Source organism: Anomalospiza imberbis, chromosome Z (genome assembly GCF_031753505.1).
Source record: "Anomalospiza imberbis isolate Cuckoo-Finch-1a 21T00152 chromosome Z, ASM3175350v1, whole genome shotgun sequence".
NCBI lineage: Eukaryota > Metazoa > Chordata > Aves > Passeriformes > Viduidae > Anomalospiza > Anomalospiza imberbis.
The window spans coordinates 25,130,776-25,152,769 of record NC_089721.1 but is presented as its reverse complement, the minus strand read 5'-3'; the positions used below and the strand labels follow the sequence as shown (position 1 = coordinate 25,152,769).

At 37.7% G+C, this 21,994-nt stretch overlaps 1 protein-coding gene across 6 annotated transcripts in view; it reads right to left on the bottom strand.

Moving 5' to 3' along the window:
- The window catches only part of FANCC (FA complementation group C), a 77,221-nt gene extending 56,003 nt beyond the window's left edge, over nucleotides 1–21,218 (bottom strand). The window contains exons 1-4 of one of the 6 annotated variants that reach the window (XM_068177591.1): nucleotides 21,142–21,157; nucleotides 16,175–16,262; nucleotides 5,843–6,016; nucleotides 4,231–4,318 (exon numbers count right to left, since the gene is read on the bottom strand). In XM_068177591.1, coding sequence (XP_068033692.1) covers nucleotides 4,231–4,318; nucleotides 5,843–6,007 — 253 coding nt within the window. In that variant the 5' untranslated portion in view covers nucleotides 6,008–6,016; nucleotides 16,175–16,262; nucleotides 21,142–21,157. Of the gene's footprint in view, nucleotides 1–4,230; nucleotides 4,319–5,842; nucleotides 6,017–12,661; nucleotides 12,680–16,174; nucleotides 16,263–19,384; nucleotides 19,442–21,141 lie in introns of those variants that run through there. The other 5 variants (XM_068177590.1, XM_068177589.1, XM_068177593.1 and 2 more) reach the window with 5 other exon arrangements.
- Between the last annotated feature and the right edge of the window lie 776 nt (nucleotides 21,219–21,994).

Here is a 21,994-nt window from a genome sequence, read left to right as displayed (position 1 = left end):
GCAGAATTCTTGAACTCTGATTATATCCAACTGGCATTCAGACATCAGCACTAATAGACAACTATCTCCTTCAAAAGCAACTTTCACCTAAACTCTACTATGACATTATCTGGGAGGAAAAAATAGTGAGTGGTTTATTTACTTAAATGACTAAATCATAGCAAATTCCTTCTTGAAAAATAAAGATTTTAAACATTATTAATTACTAATACTAAACATTGCCTGATTACAAAGTCTGGCTTTTAACATACCCTTCGATTATATAAATTACACAGAAAAAGGGAAGAAGACATCAACTCCAACCAAACCTCTTATATCAAACTACATATATATATAGTTCAAGTATTTATTCTTTTGACTCATACAGTTTATAGTGTACATCTACAATACATCAATAAGTAATTTTATTTAAATTTTGGTTTTCTTTTAACTTAAAAAATTAAGAAAAGAGGTGAAGAAAATACATGTAACTGCTTGAATAAATTTCTGGATGAGATTTTTTTGTTAAATGTGATGACTTGCTGCATACTATAAAACACTTCGCATGTATTGTTGCCTGTCAGAAATGCAAGTCAGTATGATGAAAGCTAAAATCATGAGAAACAAAGCCTAGATAAACTGAGTTGGCACACTTTGCCAGCATAATAAGTTTACACAGACTAACATAGATAGATTCAAACTTCATCCTCAGTGAAACCAACCTATGCTGGTCTCATAGCTAAGTCAAAAGTTTCCAAAAAATAAGGAACTGATAAAACTTTGGATTTTCCTAGGTCAAAAAATTACTTTTTGACCAAAACTGAAGTAGCCTCCCCTAACTGAAGTAGCCTGTGAAAAACAGGAAAAGGGCCCATACAATACTCTTGCAGATGTACCCCATGACACACTCTGAGGGAAACTCTTGGTTCACTGTTTTCACAGCTGCCCTGGAACAGGGGATGAAAGATGGGACAATTAGGACAGATCTTAAAATCATTACAGCAGCTGCAAAAGATAATCATATCAAAAGACCAAAGACAGAGCCATAGAAAACCTAGTGGTGGATTTTTTCCACCCAGCTTTCTAGCAACTATGGTCTCAATGGAAAACCTATCATCATGATATACACTAAAAAGCATTATCAGGATAGAAACAAAGGCATTTGATCTTACTATGGCATGAAAGGCTGCCTAATACCCAAACAACCAATTAATACATCCACAGAAATAAAATTAAAAACTCAAAGGTGGATATTCCAGTTCAAAAAATATTATCTACCATCTATCTACGGGACTCCTTTAGGTAGGTTGACGTTGTATTCCAACAAAGGGAATAAAAAATTTCTGTAGGAAATTTTAGGCAGCTTGGAAGCTGCTTTGGAAAAAAAAAAGAAAAAAGAAAAACAAATCACTGACCAAAAAAGGGAAAAGAACCCTAAAGAAACAAACAAGCAAACAAACAAAAGAACTGAAACACCTCAAACCAACCAACCAAAAGTCCACACCTTTACGATCATTTTGTACTTATTTCCTGCCAATCTCACAAAAAAAAAAAAAAAAAAACCCAAAAAAAAACCACAGAGACAAAGAACAAAAAGGTATGTTTTTCTCATAACACAATACAGTCTCAATCACCCCAAGCATGTTCAGTTTATAAATACCCTGTGGCCAGTTAGAAGAAAGAAAACCCTAATCTTACAGCCAGAAATATTATTTTTAGAGTTTGTTGTAAAATTTTATTGAAACATATCACAAAATGTGAATTAGCTAAAACTGAACTTTCTGTTGAAATGAGTCCATTCACAAGCTTGCAAGCTCATACACATATTACTGATAGAGCCACCAAGAAACCTCCCAGCATTTATAGTATTAGTTTGGGATTCAAGACATTTGGGCTCAAAACTCAAACCAGAAAGGTTCTACTGAGAAGATAATGACACAGCCCACCAAAAAAAAAAAAAAAAAAAAAAAAAAAAAAAAAAAAAACAACAAAAAACTCCAAATAAACAAAACACCAAAACAAACAAAAAAACCCAAACCCACCAAAAAAAAAAAAAAAAAACAGACAAAACATCACCACTGGAATTCCTAACCAAAACTGAATTTCTCCTGTATCCTTTGTGGTTCAGGACCACATGTACAGCCATGAGATTTACTTCAGCCGTGCTTCTCTCACATTAGCATTCTAAATAAGCTTAATGTGATCACCTCCTCGTCAGCAGTGTTTATGAGGAGATTATTTTCCCTCAGAGACTATGCTTCCTGCACTGAGTGGTCAGCCATGTCAGCTTCCAGTACCAACAGACATTCATCTAAGGTGATAGGCATTGTGGTTTGGACATGATGCAAAAGTATAATGTTTTTCCTGCTCCATTTTTTAGCATGAAAGACTAAATTGAACAAAATTAGTTTCTTCTTCTGTGAGGGTGGCCTGGTCTCAACATATGCCTGAATGAGCTATTTATCCAAATGACAAATTATATGAAACCCACTTGAGAGTCAGCATCTGCTATAGCCAGCACTATCTTAAAGAATATTTTCAGAACCAGTGCCAAACAAAATGAAAAACTGCTGAATCTAAAATGCCACCAGTCCAAAGAGTGCTCAGGTGGCTTTAGGAAGAGGAAGTGGTGGGAATGTATAAGCAGACATCTTCAGGTTTGTTGATGTCAGAAAATCTTTAAGCTTTAAAGTGAAGGATTCCATTTTGAGCAAGTAAAGCTCTCTGACTTGCTTGCCACTTGGAGACAAAAAAACCCTGTAGTATGACTTCATTGTCAAGTCAACTTCAGAGGTAATGACCAAATTGCAGAAGTGCTTTTGCAGCTTCAGAAAATGCTGAAGGAACACAAAAAAGAGGAAAGAAGTAGAGGAAAACAAGAATGTATTGCTGGGATTTTTTGTGAAAAGGAGCCAAAAGCAGACACAGATGGCTTTCAACTCTGATCAGAAATATAGGTGAAGCTACTTTCTATAACAATATACTGTCAGCTAAAAAAAACCTGACCGTCTGAAGACTTGCATATTCCAAACAAAAACTTAGAAGCAAAGTGTGTAAACATCAATGGTTACCAACATAATCAAAAACTATGATTAGAAGGGAAACCTCTCCATAATAAAAATAAATATGTAAAGTATGAAAAGGCTTTTCAAAAAGCACACATTTGTTGCTCTGCAAAAGTGGTCTATGTCTAAACCTATGGATCCTTCCCAAATTTTGCTTTCAGAGGTGAAATATTGACATTACACACATCTACTATGTGTTTTACAGACAAGTTCAGTTTGCCTGTGCTTGGAGCTGTCTAGAAGACAAAGCCAAAACAGAAGATGTATGCTGTGCTTGACTTAATAAGCCCTTCTTATTTTTCTTTTCTTTCCCTTTTTTTTATTTGTAGTTTTAATAAGAGCAAAAGACTGACAAAAAGTTATTTTAAGGGGCTCACAGGGAAGCTCAGAATCAGTTTTCTGCTTAAATGAGATCCCAAGTAATTTATCAAAATTTTAACATCTCAGTTCCTGAAAAACGCATCAGAACTGCTGATGGCATAGCACAAGGAGTGTCTCCTCCCTCCCAGCAGTTTTCCTGCGCCAATTTATTTTCTCTTCTGTATTCTCACCCACACACATATTCACCACCAGTAACAGCATTTAGTTTTTCCATATGCCTTTTTTCCTATGTTACTACTTTACTGTTTTAATTCAGATTCTATGTGCATTTTCACTAGCCAAGGATATAGAGATGGGGGAAATACATTGTAAGGATTCAACAAAAACAAACGCAATCATAACGTAGACTAATTACAAAACACACATATCAGGAAAGTTATTTCTCCTATCTTTGCATATATGAATATTCTGATACATAGGGAAAGAAACTTCTCTTCAAAGAAATTTGAAGCACTGGATTTGGTACATTTTGAGACTCCAGAAAAGGTAATCAATACAATAAAAAATGAGAATGAAAATTGTGATGCACATAAACACTCACTGGGTTTAAAACCTATTGGTCCCAAGTCAAGATTCCATAACTAAACTAGTAAATTAATTAGATCCAAAAGTGAATTTAACATTTCTGAAGGTTACATATTTTAAATAACACGGATAGCCTTTTCTTCTCAAAATTTTACGTCAGTAAAAAAGAACGCAGTGTTTTTATGGAAAGAAAAATCATAGCATATAATAACTCATATTTTCCTAATTTCTATAGAATAGTTTATGGAACTGCTGCAGAAATATCTTAACACATTCTTACCATATCCTATAACAAAAGGATTCCAACAGAGCCTTCCTAGAAGCTGTCCAATTAAAGGAAACTTCTGGATTGCTACAGTGGGACCCTGCTAAAACACAAAAACAAAAATAAAGATAATAAATATACTACATCAAAAGTAGGCTAAGAGAACTGTTAAGAGAACACGTTGTAAATTACAATCCAAATTATTTTATGGTGAATTGCTCTAAAAGCAAAACACCTGCAGGTATGTAAATTTTCTATGTCATCATTCAAGTAAGTTAAAACTTAAGTATTTCCTTACCTAATACTAAACTATGTTAGAAAATTTATTCATTTGCCACACACCCAGCAAGCAGATCAGTATTAGTAATTAGGAAGTATACTATTTCATTGTACTAAAACCTAATTAACACATATTTTTATTGAGGATCATTGTTATAATACACTGTCTCACAGTTTCTGAAGAAATTAATATCTACTATGGCATAAAATTTTATTTGTTACATTTGTTTGCTTTCTTTAAATTAATTTACTTAATGACAAGCCAGTAACAAATCGACATTTAACTTCTAACCAAATAGAAAGCAGTTTCACTAGAAAAGTAACAGACAATGTAGTTTATATACAGTGCTGTGTGATCAGTCTTATTTTTCCATATTTGTAGCTTTACTATCTAATAAATGAAGGCTTTGACAAATAGTGCTGTGCTGAGATAACATGCAAGTAGCAGGTATTATAAACATCTTCTGCTACTACAATAAACTCCTTATATTGTCTCATGTTTGGGGTTAGACCAAGACTTTCTGGGGCTATATTGACAAAGTCCATTTCAGGCCATGCCTCAGGTTACATGAAGTAGCAACATTTTTCTCCCCCTTAAGGAAAAAGAAATATAAATATGGGAAGAAACTCCACTCCCCCGAAGCCCTTTACTTAAAATTTAAGTCAGTTCAGAAACAAACCTCACTCTGCAGTCTACAGATAAGAATATTTTAAAAGAACAACTTCCATAAGAAGCAAGCCTTATGCCATAATGCAGTATTTCTAAGGCTAATTATACTGAATATATACACTGAAAAAGTGATGCTCAGAAGATCATACTAGCAACTAAACATGAACAACTACTTTTCTCAAGTGATTGTAGACAATAATTAAATTAATAAATAGAACAGGCAGTAGTTTATGTCAGTGATTTGACCACGCTGCTAGAATTCACTGTGTGTGCCATAATACTGGGGTCAGCAGACCCTCTAAGATTTAAAGGATCAGTCACAGTTTTGGATATTAAGGCCTTTAAATCATCCAATTTATGACCTGACAACCAGAATAAAATTATTCTTTATTTAAAGAGTTTTTTTAAGAGGCTAGAGCACTGGCTGGGAAACTTTACATGACATCAACTGATCAAGAAGAAAAAGCCCCTTTCACAATAAATCAGGGAAAGCACACTCCTGTTTGCATTACCTGTGACTGTTTCCCCAGTCTGCCCCTCTGATCCAGTAAGTAGTACCTTAGGTCAACAAGACAAACCTTTTTGCTACTGTTACCTTCTGGTTTTGTCAAAACACGGTGCAGATTGTTTTGGAGGACCTCTTCAAAACAGATCACTCTTCCTTCTGAAGTCACTTACCAAAAGTTTTATTGTTTCATAAAGCTGATGTAGAAATTCCTGGAGTTGGGGCAAGTGAAGGCACACATCTTTCTGGGATTCCAAAGTAGTGGCTTGACCCCATTCAATAGCTTTATCCAACCAATACTCTAAGTTCAGTTTGGGCACTGTAGTGTCCTGAGCCATTCCACAATCCTGAAAAAAAGATTTTAACTCCACATCAGGCAGCACTGAACACTGACTTCAAACCAAAAACAAATATACACAGAGAGGAATTCTGCTACCTTTTTTGTGTGCATACAAGAATTAGGTGTAGGGAGTGTCTGTTTACATCTCCTAAGACTGGTAATTTAATTTGCAGTATTAAGAAGTTAAATTAATAACCCCATCATTACAAAATAGCAATGGGGGAACAGTCATCAGTAAATTATCTTAGAATAATTGTAACACCCAGATGTGCCTCAAGCTTTTCTTATCTAAATTTGTCATCCTCAATATTTTATTCAGAATTTCAGAATTATTTGAGTGTACATTTGTTTCAAATGCTATCCACAATTAAAAACTAAAAATGCTTGTTCCAAGATAAATGAAAGTATTAAGATAAAGCTCAATCAAAACAAAAGACACTAGGAGGCCTTCGCTCATTGTAATTTCTGTATTTGTAATTGATCATTAGCTTTATGTGAAAAAAGAGTATTCTCCTTAATAGAAACTAATAAATTTAGTATTTTGGGTCTGTTTCTCCTTGTATACCATACAAATAAGAGGGAAAAAATACAACCATAGGCAGCTTTACATATAACCCAGTTCTGAATGGAAGCTGTACCATAAATTATCTACATCCTATGGCACACTTCACTCTGAAAAACTTGTTATTTGTGGGATAAGCACTATCACCAAGCCAGAACATTAAAATCTAACCAAACTGCGCCACTAAAAGATACCAAAAAACAGCATACAATTTTTTCTGCTTTACTGTTATATTTTTCTTTGGCAGAAGGACACAGAATAGCACAGCAAGCAGTACAACAACCTTTAAATCTCTCTGAAAGTAATGTCTTCATAGGCTAGAAGACCAAATGAGCTCTTGCAGTCTTTCACTGTTCTTTCTGTCAAAACTGTAAAGACAACTGTCAATTAACAGAATGTGGTGGCAATTTTCAGAAATGAATTGTTGCCCATTGGAGACAAATTCAGACACTCATAGATGCCACAGAAATGTATGAATATGTATCTTTGCAAGCTATAAACCAAAAAGATAAACCGGGACCTCCACAGCAGCCGTGCAAACCAAGCATGGTTTATACAGCTAACAGGATTTGTACAGCATGCTAATCTGAGCCAGATAAAAATTTGAAAATTATTAATAAACTGGTTTAATTACTATGAGAAAGAAAGCAAGAAAGCAAGAAGGAAAGAAAGAATGAAAGAAAAAGAAAGACATAACCCCTAGTGAATCACGACTATCATTTGAGTTTGAACCCTGTACAGGAAAAAAAAAAAAAAAAAAAAAAAAAAAAAAAAAAAGAAAACAGAAAATTGAGGTTAAACTGTTGGATTGCTAGAGTACAATATGTATTTGCCCCAGACTTGTTCAAAGACAGTAAGCAAAGCCACTGCTCTTGTGTTCTTTACTACACTCCTATTTTTATCTGCCACTGTTGCTGGCAGCAGAGTTCTTAAGGGATCTGTGCAGTGCCAAGATGTTACTGATCTTCTCTGAGTATCAAAACACGCTATGAGACTGTCCATCACAGCAGCTGGCTGAAGCGACACAGGTCCCAGTGGCAATTAGCCATCGAACACTTTTATCACTGCATGGACATAAGAAAGAATTTCAGAACAAGTTGAAGCCAGCAAGTAAACTAACACATATGGTTAAACTAATGAGCCTACTTGATGGTCCCAGACAAGATCAATCCTACCAAATAACTGAAAAATCAATCCCCTAATAAAATGGTTCCTAAAATTTTAGGAAAGGAGATGAAAAGAAAAAAAAAAATCAAAAAAAGAGGAAGCACAAAAACCTCCAGCATTTTGGGGCCAGTCATGAGTTGACTAAGTATTAACTGAGAATCCAAGTAAAGCAAATCAAGCAGGATAATCTAATATACTGAGTACCTGTTTCTACTACTTCAGTATGCAGAATGGCACAGCCATCACTCTTCTTTTTCCAGAAGTCTGAGATCCCAGCTCTCCAATAAGAAAGGTGTTTTGTCTCCCTGGTTATTACAGCTAAATAAACTGGATTGCACATTCTTTTTTTTTTTTTTTTAGTACTGCTACTATAAAAGAACCCAAAAACCAACAGCACAAATCATATGTGAAAGAAAATCTTAGAAGTGTATCTCTTCTCTATGCTGATAACTGCAAGTGTGCATTTTTTACTGTTTCTGACAACTAATTCCCTTAAAATACCTGAATATTTTGGATATAAGAAAAGTATTCTCCCATCAACAGACTTGCTATAATCCCACACAAGACAAAGCAGCTCTATGTTCGGTGCTATTCAAACCCTCACCTTGCTGAGGGTTTGAATACAACAGAGGGTTTGAAAACAAAAGATCTGGACCAAAAAAACTCCAGCTAAACAATCCAGGGTTCAGAACCTATCCTCAGAAGGATCAGTCCTGGCCTTGATCTTTCTGCATAATTTTCTGATGAAAATGAAACACCGCTCTGTTTCTAACACAGAGTTCAGAAATTTTAGCTGCAGTTTAAAGCTCAATTCATGGATACATTTATGGGCAAAAATTAGAGTCAGTTTTATATACATTTCCAAAATGGATTAAAGCACAAATATATGTGTTTTTCTGTGCAATTAATTTTCTGAAACTGCTAAAAATCCTCAGAGATCAGCAATAAGGAACAAATGATCCCTGTGATTAAGAGAAGATGTACTCCTCAGTGCATATTTGGAATAAACCATTTAGAGTGACATGTAAAGATCTTTGCACTTTTTGGAGCGGGGGAAGGAGGAAGTGTTGTGCACTTCTGTAAAGCTTTGGACAAGAATTACTCTTGTAGATTCAATGGTAGCAGAATCACTTACAGATATTATTAAAACAGTTGCATTTATATATTACTTCCTCTGAGTTGGAAGGGATCTGTAAGGATCACTACATCCAACTTTTAAGGGAATGGTCTATGTGGGAATGGAGCCCGCGACCTCAGGTAGATTTTCAAGAATTATAATCACAAAAATTGCTAAAGGCATTGCTGCTTTCTGTTTTGGAATACCACCAATACATGTTTTTTATAAAATTATGCTGAGATCAACAGAAGAACACAATAAAGTGGCATTTCTAGGAATTGCTACACTATTCATATAGGCCACTGGCCCTTGTTTAGCATTTACTATGTACTTTAATTTATCCTTTATCAAGAATGTCATTAATTTAATATACATTAAGATTTTCGGCATCACAACACCACACAGTCCACACTATTTCCAATAGTGCTCTGTTTCCAATAGCATGATTTTTAAGCTGTACTTGCTTGTTTTCACTGGAAGTTTCATATCAAATAGTTATTTTACTGATTGTTTACTTCAACTATAGCATCTAGTCCCGAAAAGAGCAATTTGATTAATACAGCTTACTCTTGTCTTCATTACTGGAAAACACACAGTAAAGCTACTGTGTATGTATAAATACTGTGAATGTATAAATAACCTGATTAGAAAGCAAACATACCAGAGACACAGATTTAATTTTAAAAACCATCATAGGATATAGGATATGGTTTATTAGAGAAATAGAAAACTGTTAGGTAAAGGTAATTTAAATGATCAGGTCCCAGTATCATACAGAACATATTAGAAGAGCTATAGGAATCACAGATAATAAATACTTGATTAATAATTTGATTTACAATACTGACAAGTATATTCCTAGTCTCTTTCAGATTAATTTCCATTATTTTCAGTTAGTAAGGACTCATTTTAGCTGCTGAAAATCAAAAACTGATTCTCATTTTGACTGGGTTCTCCACAACATGGCAAATTCAGAAGCCAGATTTATTGTGAACCATCTTACAGTATATTTTACTTCTAGAAAGAAGTCTTTAGCTCTCTTCTCTGAGAACCCTCAGGCAAACCCTCTTGGCCTCACACTTCCAAGCACATGGGGAGCACTGGTATGAGGGAACTTGTTATACCTTTCAGAAGTTAATGGCAGCATTTCTAAAAATTCACAAAAATTAAAATTAAACTTTCATGAATTTATTTCTCTTTAATCTTGTAAATTTAGCTGCTAAATTTAAATAAAGCCTTTTAAGTAGAAGGATCTTTGAGGTACTGTTAAAGTACAATATTTCCTTATATGACAGCATTCCAAATAAATATGACTTAAACTTGCATTCAAGTTATAAGCTCTCACTTTGCCTTGAATCACTGCTAAGTAGATCCATGCTCTAAATTAACGTTTTACTTTCCACTCCTCTACCTCCTCTCTTATATCCTACCCACCAGCTACCTTAGCTTATGAGGAAAAACACAAAATAAGAAAACAGTTAAAAATACTGTTATGATGTCAGGGCCCAAGGGCCCCAAGTACAACAGGTCACCATTAAGATAACAAAACATATAAATATACACTCCAAATTCCAAACTATTTTTATGGGGTTTTAATACTTACAAAAGCAGTAGGGCAGTCCTTTTGTGCATATTTATTACTTTAACAGATATTAGGAGACAAATATTACCAATTAGGAGCACATCAGTATATTATATAATCAAAAGATACCATCATTTTTACTCCTTAATCACTCTTAACTCGATTGTGATACTCGATGGTTGATACAGTAACATAACAAAAGAGTATTAATTTTTTCAGTGTGTCAAACATTATTATAATCATGTCCCAAATTTACTGCCTAATGGATATTCTGAGATTATGCCAAAAGGAAAAAAAAAAGTAGCAATTATCCTGAACATTGTTACTATTTTCTCATTTATTAATTCTCTGCATAAAATATCTATTTCTTTACGTTGTTCTCAAGTATAGTTTTCATCTTCACCTTGACAAGTCTCCTTCTGCTTGCCAAGAACAGAAGAAAATTCAATATATACTCAGATAGGAGGTAAGAGCAAACATAATTTATTTCCTACTGTAAAGACAATCTGTTACCATTCTCGCCAAAATAAATTTTAAAAATAGTTTATTAGGGAAAAAAGCATTTTTTTTAGAAATTTCAAAAAGGCCCAGGATTAGTAAAGACAATATGAAAAATAAACACATACATTATTTATTCCTGTCATCTTATTTTCCAGTATACCTTGTTGAGAAATAAGCATCACAGGCTAGTTTATAGGTTGGTATTAAGTTTAACCTACACACACTGGCAGTCCAGCAGAATAATTGAGAGAATAACTTCCATTTTCATTTTAGACTGGTGTGCTTACAAGCAGTGTTGGTTAGTGTTAATTTTTTATTTAGTAACTTTTCATATAAAAACAAGTTTGCCTATTTTTCTTTGTGCCTACATCCACAGACATTTTAGAACAAGAAAAAACAACTAATATAGAAAACTGCCTGTCTACATGTGCACTTTCCAAATTAAAACAAATTGCATGCTACTATATCTTCCCCAGGAAATAAAATCAAAGGACAAATTTTGCCAAAACAAAGGACTCAATACTGGCTAAGCAACCTGTGAAATCTGGCAAACTAAATAGCTGTCAACCAGATGGCTGACATTATTATTCAATGTTTAGACTAAAATTCTCCTGTAAAATAATTAACTCTTCTATTTTGCTGCTGTATATTTGTTTCTTCTATTTACTCTGATAATCGGTAATTTAACATAGTTGCATTCTGAATTACATTATCAGGACTCACAGGAAAAAGAGCTTACTTTTCATCTTTAAGCAAATGTGGCCCCTAGCAGGGCTAATTTTGTGGAGAGCAAATTTAAACCTCTTACACAGGTTTCATATGACCATCATTGCAAACTGCAAAATTATATTTCCAGTTGCATTCTGCTGCTCTGCAGGTCTAGAGAAGACCTGATGCCCTGAGGAATCAAGCTTTGCTGGAATTCACAGAACTTCTCCCTTTCTCAGATACTCTGAAGACATTACATCTCCCTCTCCCCGCAAAAGGACTGTATGATCATGATAAAGCTTTCCTTTACCAGACGGTGGTTGGGCACTGGAACAGGCTCCCCAGGGAAGAGGTCACAGCGTGACAGAGTTCAATTGGACAATGCTCTCAGTACATGGTGTGACTCTTGGGGTGTCCTGTGCAGGGCCAGGAGCTGGACTCAATGATCCTTGTGGGTCCCTTCCAACTCAGCATGTTCTGGGATTTCCATTAATCAGGCTGCATGACCCCAAAAATATAATTTATTTGCTTCACACAAAAATTAATTTTAAAACTTTCTAGTTCCAATAGCTTATCTTGTAGCAGCAGATCTTCCCTCTAACTTACCCCATTTCAAGAGGCTTGAAAATAAAGAATAAAACTCTCTTTAATGGGAAAAAGAGAAATAATATCTCAGCACATCCATCTAACTCTTATCTTCAGCCCACAAGAACAGAGAAAGCAGGAGTGACATCACTGAATTTTATATATGTTATTTGTTACCTTTCCATCATGAATCTTAACAGGGCAAGAAGACAATCAACTATACTTTCAAACACAAAATACGTAAGCACCAACCCACCAATGATCCAATAATGGATTTTTAGGAACAAACTGAACAAAGAATCTGATCACAATACACTGTAAGCTACTCCTGCAAGGAACATACCAAAAAAGTTACTAATACTCCAACACCACTAGTACTTTTTTTTAAAGCTAAATTTAAGAGGAGAAAACAGGCAATAAAATAAGGTACCTTTACATCTCTGGCAGAAGAGTCTATGCAATTCGTCAAAGTACCAAAACACACAATGCCCTAGTTTAAAAGAATTTCAATGTCAGCAGAAACCAGAACAAAATCCAGCAAGACCTACATAAAGCTATCAATACCAAAAGACAGGGAATCAGAAGGATGCGCAAAATCTAAGTTTGTTTCAAGGCAATTAGGCAAATCCCAAATTTGACCAGTGCACACTGATATTAAGCATATCAACACAACCTTCCAGAACAAAGACTTGAAAGAAACAGGGGCCTGTTAGCTCACCCCTTATCTCCTTGCTTGCTCTTCCATATGTGGATTGCCTTCCTCTTATCAGTGACCTACAACACAGGCGGCAACAACACACCTCAAAATACAGCAGAAGCTAAAATTTACATCCTGAAAATGTGTGGCATGGTGAGCAGAGGCACAAACAAGCACACATTTTCACAGTTTTCTAGAAATGGAGGGAGGGAAGGGGATGTGAAGCACATCTCCTTTCAATACATTTCCTCAGTAAGATTTATGTATTTTGTCTTGCAATCTAAATAGTACACCTTACAAGACTATTTGGTAACACTCAGGTCACTGGAATGTAGCAATCGCTCCTAGTGCTTAAGAAATAAAATTTTTAGGGGGATATCTCTAATGAAAATTAATGTTCAAATATCCTTGGATTTTGTTTGTTGGATAGAGCCTTTTCATTCAGCCCAGCTAATTTTCAGCTCACTGCTGTGACAACAACAGAAATAAAGATGACACATGGGAAATTGCAGCTAAAACAACTATACAAAGAATAAAGGCAACTCTGGAAAGAGACACTAGGTCTGATCGAGCCTTCAAACTACAGAAGGCAGAACTGTCCCTGGTATCTGGCAACATAAAAATATTTTTACAGCACTTTGCAGAAAGTCCAATTATTGCTAACAGCACTTTAGCTTCACTAACAGTTACAGTAACAACACACATCAATTGTGCATGGGTCTCTGATAACAGCAGTCTAAACACTAGTTAGATCTTATTTTTCAGGTCACAGGAAAAGGAATTAAATGGTGGTTGTGTTTACATCAATGGCAAAATTTTTGTTAGTCTCAATGAAGCCTTAATTTCACATTAAGTTTCATGACAGTGAGAAGCCCATCCACATATGAGCTTACCAGGTAATATTAGAAAAATTAGGCCTTTTATCAACAATGGTAAATTCTTATTAGATTAAATCTATTGTTTGTATCCATTCTTCTATAACAAATCTGCCAACTAAAGCATCATTCCTTTTTTATGGGTTACCTGAAAAAAATACAGTTATCTGGGTTATCTGACCAAACAGTTCTCATTACCCAATTTTAGCAAGTATGTTCTCACAAAACTTAATGTAAGCCAAAGCAAAGTGAATGAATTATAGTTACTTAGACAAAAAGCAATTTTTGTACCAAATATAAATTCTACTTTTTCACTTAAAACTTTTACATGTGGTTACCACTGTCTCCCATAGCTTAAAACCAATATTAGAGATTTTATACTGTCATTTCAGACATCTGAAAGATTTTCAACTTCTTCTCTACAGAATAACACATCAGAAAAAAAATGGTCTGGGGGTGCTGGTCGGCAGCAGCTCAGGCTGAGCCAGCAGTGTGTGCCCGGGCAGCCAGGAGGGCAAACCCCATCCTGCCGTGCATCAGACACAGCATCACCAGCTGTGATTGGGATCATCCTGCTGGATTCAGCCCTGGGGTGGCCTCACCCTGAGTCCTGTGTGCAGTGCCGGGCCCCACAGCCTGAGAAGGGTGGGAAGGTCCTGGAATGGTCCAGAGGAGGACAACAGAGCTGGTGGAAGGGCTGGAAGGCACATCCTTTGAAGAGAGGCTGAGGGCTCTGGGTTTGTCTGGTTTGGAGAGAAGGAGGCTCAGGGGTGACCTCACTGCTCTGTACAGCTCCCTGGGGAGGGGACCTGGAGAGGGGGAAGTACTGGTCTGTTTTCCCAGGATTTCCTGGAATCCAGTAACAGGATACATGCAAATGGTTCAAGCTTTATTACAGGAAGTTCAGACTGGACACTGGGAAATCTTTCTTTACCAGGAGAGTGGTCAAACACTGGAAGAGCTTTCCTACAAATGTGGTTTTTTTTCTCCAAGTCTGTCAAGTGCCTTAAAAGAGGCATTTGTACAATGCAATTAATACCAAAGTTAACATTTGTTCAGCTGTGAATTTGTCAGGCAGTTTGACCGGATGATTTTTGTCCCAACAAAATAGTCCATTCTGTTCTATTCTGGTCTGAACATGAACCAAACCAATCACCCAAATTTCCCTTATCACAGAACCTTCTCTTCTATGAACTTGTATTTGTATATTGCTTGAGTGGAATACAAAGAAACCTATTTCCTTAAAATTCAGTTCCTTTGGGGAAAAAAAAAAAAAGACTAGGTAAAGATTAATTCAAAGTTTCACCATGGAATAAATAGCATTTTGTGTCAGTTACACACTGTGAGCTATCAGTGATGGGGATGTTGCATGTACACCAATCCTTGGCATTTTTTTTTTTTTTAGAAATTTAAGTTCCACAATTAATAGATATATTATAAAGTAATTCCCTCATGTCCAAGCATGAACAGAAGCACATACATTAAACTGTAGACAGCAAGCGAGAATATCAATCCTCTCATCAAAGTAGTCACTTATGAACTGTAATATAGTAGAAAACATGTATTCCTTTTTATTAGCGTATCAAGGAATAGCATTTACTTCCATCTGTACGTACTAAAATTAGAAGGAAGCAAGGGGAAAACATAAAAAAGTTCCTGCCAAAGCACAATCTTCCTCCAGCTAAGCTGTAAGGGTTGGGAGTGAAAGCAACAGGGACACAACTTCTTTATATGCAGAGAAGAATGACTACTCACCTTTCTTCCTTCAATTAAATAATGAATGAACACTAAGGGGCTTCATATTTCCAATAATGCTTCTATAACAGTCATGCAACTGCTAAATTCAAGCTTTCCGCCTGGCTTACACAGATATATGAAAAGAAGACCTATGTTCCAAAGTCTTTATCTCAAGTATTTGAACATAAGGTAAAATACTGACTGTGTCATTGATATCCAGAGCTACTCATACAGTTGAGTTCTAATTCTTAAACTAAAATTTTTATAAGCACCTCTAATATTTATTTACTAATGAAATACATAGCTTTCATTGAAATCCCACAGTTCCACAAAGTTAAAGCATTTCTGTATAAGCATAATGAAACAGAGGAACAAACAGAAAACAATTTCTTCAAAATCACTGAGGAAACATATGACAAAAAAAGATGAAACACACAAATCTCATATACTGTAGCCTATTAGGAAACACTGTTTTTCAAGGTTTTCCTCAAAGATAATCTATTATTCACCTTAAGCTCCTCAAGCATGACATGACAATTTATGCAATGATGGTCAATATTCCACCAAAAAGAAAATGACCACACAAGAATCCCAAAAAAGTATTTTATTTTCAGTTTATATTACACATACTTACCTTTATATGAACTCTAATGACAGCTTAATAAGTGTAAGTAAAAAAAAATCTGTGAGAAGTATTCACAGAGTTCACAGTAAAAGCAAGCCTGCAAATGAAAGAATGCATTTCTCTGGCATAAAAGAGTCTCATACTTTTCCCCCTCCTCTCTCTCTGACTAGTCACACTCAGAAATAGCTACAAAATAAAATCTTCAGAATAAAGATGTATTTATGGCACTAAGTACATCTGACAGAAAAATGTATTCTTCAGAAGAATAAAAATAACTTCATGACATTCACATCAACATTTACACGTTTGTACATTATCTTAACACACTCCCACAAATACTTGTCCCTGGAGTCCATTGACAAAGTTTCATGCTATTCACAGGCATTAAATCAGGCCATTCATTCTTTGCAAACAAGAAGAGATAAGTTTCCTCAGAAACATCTAGAGCAAAGACTTTTGGTCATTCACTCAGTCAAACTCATACTGCAGCAACAATTATCTATGTGGGCATTTGGACTGAAGAGAGGGAAGTGAAATTCATATCGATGGGACAATGATTTGTGGAATTTTCAGTACATTAGTCCTGGATATTTTATGAGCGTTTACTTTTTAATGCGTTACAGAGAATCCTCAGACTTGTCAACAATGCCTCTGTCACTACCATTCACAAAAACCTCACAATGTTGCCCCTGGCATGAAATTAAAGCTGTATTTTTCTCTTATCTTATGGAAAGGGAGCTTCTTATGAATGTGGTCAGTTGATGATAAACGAGAACTTCTGATGTACAATGATGTACATTCTGAAAAAAAAATACTAGCGAGTGGTATGTCTCTTGGCCTCTTCTACTTGGACACACATTTTTGTCAAATCAGTTGATACCTTTCTAAAGTCCTATCTGGAATACTTCAATACTGTCACACAGTTAATTGAGATTTATAAAAAAACCATGTCCAATTAATCTTCTAATAGGGAGGAAGGACAGCACTATAATCTGGCTTCAGGAGTCAGAAGTCTAAGAATCCAATTCTCACTTCTGACAGATGACACTAAAGAAATCATTAAAGTTAATTAAGTAAGGCTCATTCTGTTGCACCTTTGCAGAAGCTTGATTAGTTCTGCTCTGATTTTAAAGAATTGTACATTTACTCATATACTTGTTTACTTTAAAAAAAAAAACAACAAAAAACACCAAACTAAAACCAAGTATCTGCTAACATGAGATTTACTCCATTTACAATTTTTTTTAAATTTACTCCTCTCATAGATTTACAAAGTTCCTTTTGCTGCAGTAGCCTTGTGGGCTTTATTTTGCAAGATTACCATAAATGACGCTGCGCAGATTACACTTGAGCAAGTAATGTGTCTTTAGACTGTGTCCAGTAATACCTGTACAACTCATCACTGGTAAAATTATGAACCTATAGCTCACAGTATTGATTAGAAACATAGTTTCTATTGGAAGTTAAAAATGCATAGAGAAGTACTATGTCACAACCCTGCAAACATATGCAAGGCTGACAGTTAAAAATGAACAGAAACCTCTCACAAACAGCATCTGACATGAGTCCACCCTTTATTATAACACAGAGCAAAAGCCTTCTTAAACAAATTTTAAAGACGCTGTAATCAAAACTTCTGAAATTCAGAAGAGTAAATTGTGATTATTAACAGAAATAATCTAGATTTCTCTTTATTAATGTATTATGTACGTTTAATGAGTTTATGGTTAATATAATACTAATAAAGAGTATTTTGCACCTCCATAATATTTAACATAATATACATTCCTGTAACTTAGAAAGCAGAGTAACTGCATGATCCTAAAGTGTTCTTGGGAACTGGTGGTATAAGCCACCAAATCTCAAACACAAAGAATTTTCTAATTCTCAAAGCTGCATGAAAGGAGTTACAGATTTTTAATGAGTATTACCATTGTCTTCATTTTAATAACATTAACAATGACAGCAATTTATTGTAGCATTAACCAAAAAACATTGTCAGGGAATACCCTTCTTGGTGAAAACTGAATTATTTAAGACTTGATTTTTGAGAGCTGTTCTACCACTTATACATGTAGCAAGATCTTTACAATCTAGCATACTTTTGTGCATTGTTTAGCTCATGTTGACAAAAAATATGCTGTATTCATAAAGATAATTTTTAAAAAATCATCAGATAAATCAAAGACTGAAGATTTTTTTCTGGGGAACAATCATGAGATTGCAATATATACATCTTCCTGTAAATGCCAAAAATTATTCCATGTACATCAAAGGATTCTAACACTTCCTGAGTGCCTGTTTCAGGAAAAACTTGTTTCACCTATCTCTGTCACCCTTCTCAGAATCCTCCACACAAATGTCTTTTGAAAGACATCTTTGCCAAAAGCAGCACCTTCACAATGGTAGGGCAGGGTATGTTTCTCTGAAACATACGTCTTAGGGAAAAAGAAATTATAGTTTAAAAGTACACTGAGCACCCAAGACTGTTCCACTGATGGAACAACTCTGTGCAGTGCCTTCAAAGGGCACTTTGTTGCTGCAACTCCTCATAACATCACCCCAGCTACACCAGTGTCCCTTATGACACTTTCAGCTGTGGTACCCTGTGCTTACTTTCATGTGCACCCACCCCGCTGGTCCATATGCATGTGCTGACCAGATGGAATCACAGAATCATACAATGTTAAGGAGGTGGAATGGACCTCACAGATCACCTAGTCCCATCCCACTTGACGCGGGCAGGGACATCGCCCACTAGACCTGGTTGCTTAAGGACTTACGCAGCCTGGCCTACAATACGGCCAGGGATGGGGCACCCAGAGCCTCCCTGGGGAGCCACTTCCAGTGTATCACCATGCTCACAGGAAAGAATTTCTTCCTAATATACAACCTGAAGTTCCCTTCTTTCAGTTTGAACCCTTTGCCCCTTGTCTTATCACTACAGTTCCTAATGAAGAGTCCATCTCCAGCTTCCCTGTAGGCCCCCTTCAGATAGTGGAAGGTGGCTAGGAGTTCTCTATACAACTTTCTCTTCTTCAAGCTGAACCAATTTTCTCTGTCTTTGCAAGGGAGGTAATCCAGTCCTGAAGAACTCCTGCCCAAAAACATGGGGAATATCAGTCTTTCTATTTGACTCTCCCTTCAAATTTTAGAATATATACAGAAATAGAATCACCATAAAACCTATATCCTGCTTTCAACCTTGGTTAAAATTACCATGTTCAATCTTTAGTAGCCAAAGACAAGGAGAGGCAGAATCACACATATCTCACTTCCTGAGAATATAAAGACAAAAAGCACAGAAGTTATTACCAAGACTGGATCCATGCTTATAAGCCAGAAGATAACCTCCGAGATCGTTTCCGACTCGGGTTTTCCCAGTGCCATGTTCTCTGGAGTCAAGTCCCTGCGGAGGGACCCAGCCCCGCAGTGCCGCCGCTGCCCAGAAGGCGGCAACAGTGAGCAGCCGCCCCGCCGCACCAAACGCGCCCGAGGCCCTCCCAGCAACGCCAAAATCCAACGTTTCCACAGATTGGGCAGCGCCTCACGCTGTGCCTTCCGCAACGTCTCCACCCCTGCTTCAAATACGGTGATCAGTTCTTACGACACAAGTTTTCAAGCTTGAGCAAAGAAGGGGAGATGAGCATAAACCCAAATAATGGAGCAAGTAATTAATGTAACTCAGAACATAAACTGAATTAATTTATTTGGAATAGACAATAAACCCTTCTTTTCACCAGAAATGAGGGACAGCTTCAGATCCTTTAATCACATAAAATCCCAAATTCTGAAAATTCTCCTAGTTTTCAAAAGCCCATCACTAGCCTGTTATATTACAGTACTTTTACCTAAAGGATTCTTCACTCTGAGAGAGAGAGCATTATCCCATTTTAGTTATTTTAGTTATTCTCCCACATGAAAAATGGGCATTCAGAAAATTTTTGAGAGGAGTGGAAATTTAATTACCTACATTTCTGATCCAAACCAAAAACTTAAAATGTCAAATTCTCCCAGCACTTATGGAACATGTCTTCCCTAATCTTTAGGCCAGCTAAATGCCAGCTACATTTTCTGACAGTATTCCTTAAAAGCCTACTCTGCTGGAGTTCCTCCACCACAGCAGATGTCTGTGTCATATTGCACAGTAAAACAGTTGGCAAAGTCTGTTGAATCAGAAACAAATTCCCCTCATCCTATCAACCATCCAGGAAGGTATCTGTGTATCAACGTTGCACCGATCTTGCACACATATATCACAAAATGACCTTTTATCACTGTCTCCTCCTAGAAGGAGGGGGAATAGCAAGACACAGACAGCACACATGTTGAAGTCTCTCTTTGCAGCTGTTTTCAGTACCAGATAGTACCTACACGGGGAATACAAGCCAGCTGGACATGGACTTTTTACAGGGGCATGTAGTGATAGGACAAAGCCGAACAGCCTTAGACATAGTAAGTTTAGGCTAAAGGTTAGGAAGAAACTTTTCACCCAGTGAGTGGTGAGGCACTGGCACAGGCTGCCCAGAGAAACTGGCGATGCCTCATCCCTGGAAGTGCTCAACGCCAGGCTGGATGGAGCACGCCGGCACGGACCACAAGGAGCGAGGCACGCAGAAGCTCGGGCAGCAGCGCAGGCCCGGCCCCACCGCCACGGCCACCGTCCTCTGCCGACCTCAAAGCCTCAGGCAGGGCCGGCCCGACGCCTCGCTGCCCATGTCATCCCTTCCCCGGCGGGCTCGTCGCCGCCAGCTCCAGCTGAGTGCGGAAGGGGAGGGCGCGGAGCCCCGCGGATGATCCGCACTAGCGCATCCCCTTCCCGCCATGACAGCCCCCGGCCCGCGACCGTCGCAGCAGCGGCCAGCGGGGGCAGGACGGGCGAGAAGCCGCCGCTCCCTTCAGCGCCTGCTCAGGTCCCGCCGGAGCTCCGTCCGTCCGTCCGCCCCTCCCTCCCCGCCGCCCTCCCCGCCGCTTACCGCGCCCGCCGCGCCGCACCATTGGAGTTCTCGCGCGCGCTGCCCCGCTGCCCAGAGCTGCGTCTGCGCGGCGGGGCGGAGCGTCTGGTGAGCCGGGACCGCGCGGCTCGCCGGCGAGGGGCAGTGCTCGGCTTTGGGCTGGGTGTGGCGGGCGGGCTCCTCACGCAGAGGGTGGCTGGCGCTGGAACAGGTCTTCCGGTACTAAGCCTGTCTGAGTTAAAGAAGAATCTGGACAATGCTCTCGGGCACATGGTGTGACTCTTGTGGATGTCCTGCACAGGGCCAGGAGTTGGACTTTCATGGTCCTTGTGGGTCCCTCCAACTCAGGATATTCTGTGGTTCCTTGATTCTGAATCTATGATTCCGCCTAACCCAGTCACACACGCTTGGCGTCCCGACTCAAACACGGGACGTCAAGAGCCAGAGCTGGGGCAGAAGCCCTGTCGGTCTCCGGGGCCAGCGCACGCCCAGGGGTCCCTAGCGAAACTGAGGCACCTCGGTTGCCTGCACGCACTGGGTGAACCAGTGACATGGGCCAAGCCGCTCTGACCCTGCACGTGCAGCTGGAGCGGATCGGCAGGGAAACCAAAGTGATAGGGACATGGCAGGCCAGTGTGGGTTGTGCCTTCTCGGCCACCGTGCAAGGAATGCTGGCAGTGGCTAGGCCAAGGTGCCTACCCACAGTTTTTCTCCTTGACTCTGACCATGAATGAATAAAACCTTTCAACTTTACCACTTTTGATAAGATTAAGTGCAAAACGTGTTAAACTTTTGCTTCTTTTCAGTTTTCTGAACACAGAAGGTCCTTGTATCCCTGTAAACAAAATGCTATCAGTATGAGTACAGACATAGA